This window comes from Etheostoma spectabile, chromosome 10 (assembly GCF_008692095.1).
Source record: "Etheostoma spectabile isolate EspeVRDwgs_2016 chromosome 10, UIUC_Espe_1.0, whole genome shotgun sequence".
Lineage (NCBI taxonomy): Eukaryota > Metazoa > Chordata > Actinopteri > Perciformes > Percidae > Etheostoma > Etheostoma spectabile.
Genome location: NC_045742.1, coordinates 12,169,859 through 12,177,060, shown reverse-complemented (window position 1 = coordinate 12,177,060; position 7,202 = coordinate 12,169,859). Strand labels below are relative to the sequence as shown.

Here is a 7,202-nt window from a genome sequence, read left to right as displayed (position 1 = left end):
TGTGTGTGTGTTTAGTTTGAGTGATTAGCTAGTAGCCTAGTAATTGTTTTAAGTGCAAGTACATAAGTTAATCTATTGACTGAGCACAAAAGTAATTGTTGCGTTTCAAGAGTGTGAGAAAACCGATTTTTAGAAGCAGAACCAATTTTGCAATCAATGTTTATTGTACTTAGATCTAAGGCAGCATTAGAACTTTCTTTGCTTGTTAACTTCTAAGCTGTGGATTCTCGGATTTATCTGTTTTGATCCTTCAATTGAAAAAGTCCAACTGAGAGCAGAGTATCTCTTGATTCAAACCTGGAAGTAAAACACCATACCACCATCTAAGTAACGTCAACAGTACGCCCTAGTATGCTCCAGCACTTCTTTCTTTTTCTAACTGTAAAAAGGGTGTGACTCTTACAGCTTGCACCTCTCATCTCAGGTGATCAGGATCTGTCAAAACGGCAGAAGGAGATTTAAAGCGAAGAAGGGACCACATCAGGAACTTTCTCTACATACCTGTTTTGCACTTGTGAATCTGTTGCCTCACATTTCAGAGCTCTTCTTTTTCAACAATTATCACTTTCTCATATTGTGACCTCTGTAGTGTGGTCTATGATAAGCTGGCAGTTTTTGAGGCCACTTTGCAATCAAAACCTTTCATACTGGGACAAAAGCAAGAAGACAAGTTTCATCAACTACAAATCAATTTTGTAGTACAACAGTGATGGTGTCCTAACGTGTTACATAGCCCATGTAAACAGAGAGAAGACACAACCTCTCCCCCTTATATATTGCATAATATGTGTCTTAAATCATCATTAATTTATATTTTGGCACAACAGGATGTAAAAATTACAATATATTATCATTATCATCTTTTAAGTTGTGCACACGACTTGCTGCAAATGTGCATTACATCCAATATTCACCCTCCTTTTAGCTCCTTCAGTCTCCAACTCCTGAGGGAACTATCTGGCTCTTTAGCTGCTAAATGTTCCACTATGTTAGCAGCTAACTTTGTCTGTCAGCCTCTTAGTGATGGGCATGCAGTGTACAGTGATTTTTATCAGAGCTTTTACTTTAACGGCTCCCTGCTGCAGCTGGAGACTATGCCGGTGAGAGCCAAAACAGTAAAGTTGTGGGGCAGAAAGACCAAAACCATAAGCTGAAAGACACTACAACTGCACTTTTGTAGAATTAGGTGATCATTCTGAGAAATATATAGTACAGTTTTAAAGAATATTCAAGTCAACTGAGTTGAGCATTTGATGTGACTACTCCTTACACATCATCTTAAATAAGCACCATGCATTCGTGACCTTTCTGGTTAATCTTGATTTAAGAATATTTCCAAGCAACCGGGAGCTCTGGACGTAATGTAATAAAAATCCATTATAACCATGGTGACATATGTCTTTGTTGTATCCAGGCTAATATATTCCATGTTCAGGGACTGGACTATACACACATTGAATTTGAGTTGTCACCATGCCCATTTTTGTGCTCAAATAAAAAAACAACTCAACTGTTTCCTTATTTAATGGTGTACACTTATCTGGTGAGTTAAGTGTCCTGCTGCATTGCAATCAATACCGGTTCACCAAACAAGGTGCTGGATGCCACGTTGATCCATCCATCCATCTATCCATTTACTGTATCAATCCATCTCTTTACCTTCAAAAGTCTCCAGACGATTTCACTGAAGATACATACCTTAGTTTTACTGCCATACTGTGTCTGAAGGAGCTTCCTTCCCATCTGACAGACAGGTGATTCTCCTTTTGAAGGGGCTCCATCAAACACTGATGGGGAGGCCAGAGAATGAGCCTACCTCTCAAGACCCCATTAAAGCAAAACTCAAGGTGCACAGATTTGATATACATGGCCTGGGCAACCTCTGCCATCAACACATTTTGTGCCACGTGAGAATGATCACAGCTTATTAAAGTAGGAATAATGACTGCTCTACCTCCGGCATGAAATATTTAACAAGGACAAAGGAGATGGCTCAATGGTGATTCATGTCTATGTTAAAAGGAGAGAACGTGGACAATACTGGCTACACAGGAAATGCAGATGAACCTTGGTTAACCTGAGCTCCGAAGAGACTGATGGCACTTGAAATGTGTATCTTAATGGAAGCAGAAAGAGCGAAATTGTGGAAGAGGGCGTTGTAAATGAATGTTTATTAGGCATAGCAAAGATGTTGGTATAACAGCAAGCGGCATCCTGCACGGTAGATTTCCCTATGTTCACCTCATGGCATTTACAGTGCACACAAAGCAGACTAATGCATTCTAGTTTGAAATGTATGTGCTCAATTTTAACCATCATTTTATTGTAATCATTTTCTCTCTGTGCTCAAAACGTATAGTAACGTATCCATTTTCTGGATGTGAAATTATAGATGTATTTTTCCTTCTAGCTTGGGTAAATTAGCTTTTTTGGGCCCCTGAGAAAATCAGGGGGAAAGAGCAGAGTGAAAACATTCTCCATCAAGTGTGATTGAATTGGATTTTACAAGATGAATTGCAAGAGCTTATCCCAGTTACATTGCCAAGAGGTTTCAGTCCTGCTTGCAGCCACTCTGGTCAACAGCAATTAGATTCAGCTTTGAGTTATCAGAATCTGTCATTGTGAGAAGATGTGTACAGTGTGAGCAGAGAGTAGATAAATGCAACAGGCCGACATTTGCAACAGTAAAAAGCGGCTTGTGGTTTGTCCAAGAATTCATGAAATTACAGCTCTGACAGCCAAAACATGAGCAGAGCAAAACACAGCTGTCTTTTTCCGTAGCCCATACATCTTTTAATCTAGCAGAATACAATACACACTGCAGAGACTGCCTTTGGCTCTTTGTGTGGCTGTCCATTTTTCTTACTCGCATTTTTCTTATCCTTGAGGGAACCTGTATGATTTGCTATTGTGTCCTTCATCTGAAGACCACACTTACCGCAGACAGTGGCAATAAGCCTGATGACTGGCGAACAATGCGGTGATATTAAGGCTTACCTTCCCCAGACTGGGGCTCCACAGATATCTCAGGCTGAAAAGACAGAGAGCCAAAACGAGAAAGACCAGAGCCAGAACCAGAGCCACTCGCTGGTAGGTGTGGTACTTGGCCTTCTTCTCTTTTCCCACCTCAACCTGCAAACAATATAGGTTCAATATTGTATGTATGGTGAAAACGTACTGATTAACATGTTGTATATCCTTTGTTTAACAATTTGTGGTTGACAACTCTATTTAATGGAGATATATGATAATAGTATCAATCCTCTCATCTAACTCTCAGCAAGAAAACATCTATTCACATTTCCCCAAATGTACAAGTATGCTTTTAATTTATCATTTTCACAATGGAAATGTATATTTCCTTGTTTTCAGTTACTCTTTCTTTTTAATCAGTGTTGCATTTAATCAGAAGAGAGGCCATTTGATTTGGTCTCTCGTCTGCAAAATGTATCCATCGGAATGCTACAAGTGCCAAGGAAAAGTTACATTCATTCTACTTTTCCTCAAAAAAACTCACCCGCTGTTGTCAATTCCCCAGGCTCATGGCCACAAATTAATAAAGACAGGCTTTTGTTCCACCAAAGCTCCAGCGGAGAGAGAATAAAAGCTTCTCATTCACACTGGACCATTTTTGAAGGTCTCAGAGGACAACAGATGAGCAGATATGTAAAATAAAAAAAAAAACGAACTGACTTTAATTAGCAAAATTGGTGTTGCTTATCTCTGTGTCTTTTATAATGACGATAAAGCAGCTTTGGTTTTCCATTGTGGCTGGGGTTAAGCTACAGATGATTGGGCGGCACTTTAAAATGCAGACTTCTTAAAATAATTAGATTTTTTTTTTTTTATAATAATAGTTGCATGTTTTTTTTGTATTTGGACAGGTATACTGCTAAATAATGATCCAAAATGGTGAAACATATATTTAACATAGCCTTTTCATAATTTAAAAACTACAGAGTGTAGGTGGCATGCAGGAGGAAATAGCGTACAGCAATAATGGCATACAGTTACTCTCTGTGCAAGTTGGATTGAATTTGTGATTGTTAAATACATCAGCAGCATGACAGAGACTACATGATTCAAGATAGCTTCCTAAAAAACTTAAAATTAAACATTTGCCTTTAATGAATTACACAGTGTTACCATTGTTTATTGGACGTAGTAGAGACAGTAGCCAGCGTGAGGCAAATCAAAGTAGTGTGCGTTCCTAAGGCATGATGAAAAACAGAGTGCTACAATCAGAGAGCCAGAAATTCCTTTCATTGTGGATTTTTTAGAGTGAAGAAAAAAGAAAAAATGGTGGCTGAAATCCTCTGCTCTCCTGTGGCAGGTTGCATAAGCAGTGGAAACTTGACTAGAGGACAAACTTCTCTCTTTGCCTGTGCTTTGGATATTGAATGCTCACAGGAAGAAGGTGGGATTGAGAGACAGAAATAAAGGCAGGGATGGAGACAGGGTGAGCAGTCTGAGTGCGTAGCACTCGCCAACTAGTGTTTAAAGGTTTAGGAGTTCAGAATCAGCCAGGCTTTGTGAGGAAGAGTGCCGGGAGCCCCCTGCTGTTATCATGCAGAGAGGGAGCATTTCTTCGAGAAAAAAAAAGAAGTAGTCTACAGCCTAACCAACAAGCAGAGGCAGTGGTTTATCACACTGGGGTATGCTCATATGAGGATTAGAATTGTTGTGAAAACTACTGTTAAATTCTTAATCATCATTCTCCATCCATCACCTTCAGTGCAGCCATGATTAATATCTGCTGGGACACTTACCTTTTCTGTGATGGACAGTAAAAAAGCTTTTTCACATACAAAGGTAATAATACTGTGCTCTGCAGGTATTGACCCTTGTTCTATTGTTCACAAGTTCGATCCCTCCTCTTCCTCTATAATAAAGTTCTCAAACAAAGAACATTCTTGGTCTATATTAAATGATGACATTTTAGCTATAAAGCAAATACAATGGTTCAGGTAATACTGAATATAAGAGTGGAAATAAAGAAAAGAAAAGGAAGCCTTGGCAAAAAGCCAAAAGAAATTAGATGGAAAACTACCATTCTGAGAAAACTCAGATCACTGAAGAAGAGATCATGCAGCAGATTCTTTTATATAAAAAAAAGATTCAAACTTCTGACATATTTTACCTCAAGCTTACACTTAAATACCACGGGATCCCCCTCCCCACTCTTAAACTACCACTGCTGCCACCTGCACTCAATTTATTGGGCTGTACACTTTTAGTGGTGCTCCCACTTTCTTGACACTGTTTTAACTTAAGATCCTGCACAGTATTCATAAACCACTAAATGTTAGAATTTATTCTAGATAGATTTTTTTGCAATTAATAAAAGTGCAATAATTCAAACATAAAATACGGGGAAAAAATGGACTCACATCTTTCCACAGAATCTGTTGACTGCTGGATTGACTGCTTGCCTCCATTATCCAAGCCTGCAGGAGGATTCTTTCCAATCGTCTTAGCTGGGGAAAATACTAACGTACTGCAAGGCTTAGAGTCCCAGCTTCCTTCCACTGCTGTAATTTGGGAGGGTGCTGAAGGGGAGGGAAGTTTCAGGTGGAGTGGAATTACTGAAACATTTGTGATACCCATTAAAAGCAAGGCAGATGTCTCTCCCGCCCCCCACCTCCCTGCTCCCATTTCAAAGGTTGAAAGCCACGAATGGATTCAGACTGAGACAAAACCTCTGTTGAATAAATTACACACTATACTTGGATGAAAAACACTGTAGTCTTTCACTTACTTTCAAAAGATTCCTGCTTGGAGGACACAAAGTTTGCATGAAAAAGAAAAGTATATCGTACCCACATAGTGCAGATGTTGAGGTTTTCAGTTAAATTTTCTGAAGTATCAAAAACAGTTCAAGTACTTGCTCTCTGCTTTTGTTCCCCAGTCAGTCTGCACACTCGGCAACAAACACGTACAGTAAACAAGAGTCGAGGAGACTGAGTAGCAGCATGACAAAAGATTAAACCTTAAAAAATGAAAAGAATTTGCACTTGCGCACATACAGACATACAGGAAACTGTAGTAATTAAGTTAGACTGTAATCTGAGGACAGAAGTTTAACTTCAGACAAGTTGAAGACACTCGACTTGAAATAATAATTGTGAATTTAAAAACAATAACCTCAATAGAAATTCAAAAACATACAAACTACATTCATACATTAAAACAAAAACATATGCAATTCATTTTAAAAGTTTACCTGCTGTGTGTAAAATATCTTCTACTTGTGCACTCAAGGTTTCAAGTTTCCACAAAGTTGCATATTACTATTTTAAACTAGTTGTAATGTCACAACATCGTGCTCCCTGCTTACATTAAACTGAGATTCAAGCAGATGCATTTGAAAACGCCCTTCTAATGTCAGCTCTACACATACACATACACAATTCATCATTCTGCACCGTTCAAACACATTTTGGAGTGGAGGGGGACTTCAGGAAGTAGTTAAAGGTCATCTGAGCAGCTGTTGCACATCAGAAACTGCTATGAAACTGTATGATAATTCTGTTGTTTGCGACAAAAAACTACTTTCAAAGGGGAAAGTTAAAACATAAGATTAAAAATTCAAATGTTTAAACTCAGCGATGGATGTTTTTCTTTGTTTTGTGCTATGGAAGGATTTATAAATGCAATTAGTATTGAACAAGTTTAGGGGCTCATAAGGGAGATGTTAAATTAAATAAATAAATGTGCGGTAACTGAAGCTTCTCAAATAGTGGCACCTGTAGAACTTTATACAGCTATTTGCAAACTTAATAATGCCATCAAATGGTACCCAGTCATTTCTCTTATCCTTACTGCGCACAGTACCATTAATAGTTTTTCAAAATATCACTTTGGCTCAGGGAAGGTGTGATCGCACCTGCAGTTATTTCTTTCAGTGGTCAGAGCTGCGGCAGAAACATTAAAGGTGTCCTGCCACACAAAACTGTTTGTACTTGCATTTTTTTGTAATATTTTATTACTAAATACTTTATTACTTAATACTTTATTGATTAACATTAGTTAGGTCCATGTGTGTTTGTCTTATGTCGTGAATGTGAAGATGAACTACTACCTCCTCTGTCAGCTCCAGCCACTGAAAATAAATAGGTGGAGAAATCAGGCCAATTACAACAGCTGGTCAGTCTAACATCATGTGGCCTGAGCTCAGTTGCGCTGGGTAAAGGATGCTGATA

At 38.6% G+C, this 7,202-nt stretch overlaps 1 protein-coding gene across 2 annotated transcripts in view; it reads right to left on the bottom strand.

Moving 5' to 3' along the window:
- Positions 1–5,901, bottom strand: part of tnmd (tenomodulin) — a 55,152-nt gene extending 49,251 nt beyond the window's left edge. The window contains exons 1-3 of one of the 2 annotated variants that reach the window (XM_032527912.1): positions 5,885–5,901; positions 5,391–5,549; positions 2,998–3,132 (exon numbers count right to left, since the gene is read on the bottom strand). In XM_032527912.1, the coding sequence (XP_032383803.1) occupies positions 2,998–3,132; positions 5,391–5,438 (183 nt within the window). In that variant the 5' untranslated portion in view covers positions 5,439–5,549; positions 5,885–5,901. Of the gene's footprint in view, positions 1–2,997; positions 3,133–5,390; positions 5,619–5,884 lie in introns of those variants that run through there. The other variant, XM_032527911.1, reaches the window with a different exon arrangement.
- Positions 5,902–7,202: the final 1,301 nt, after the last annotated feature.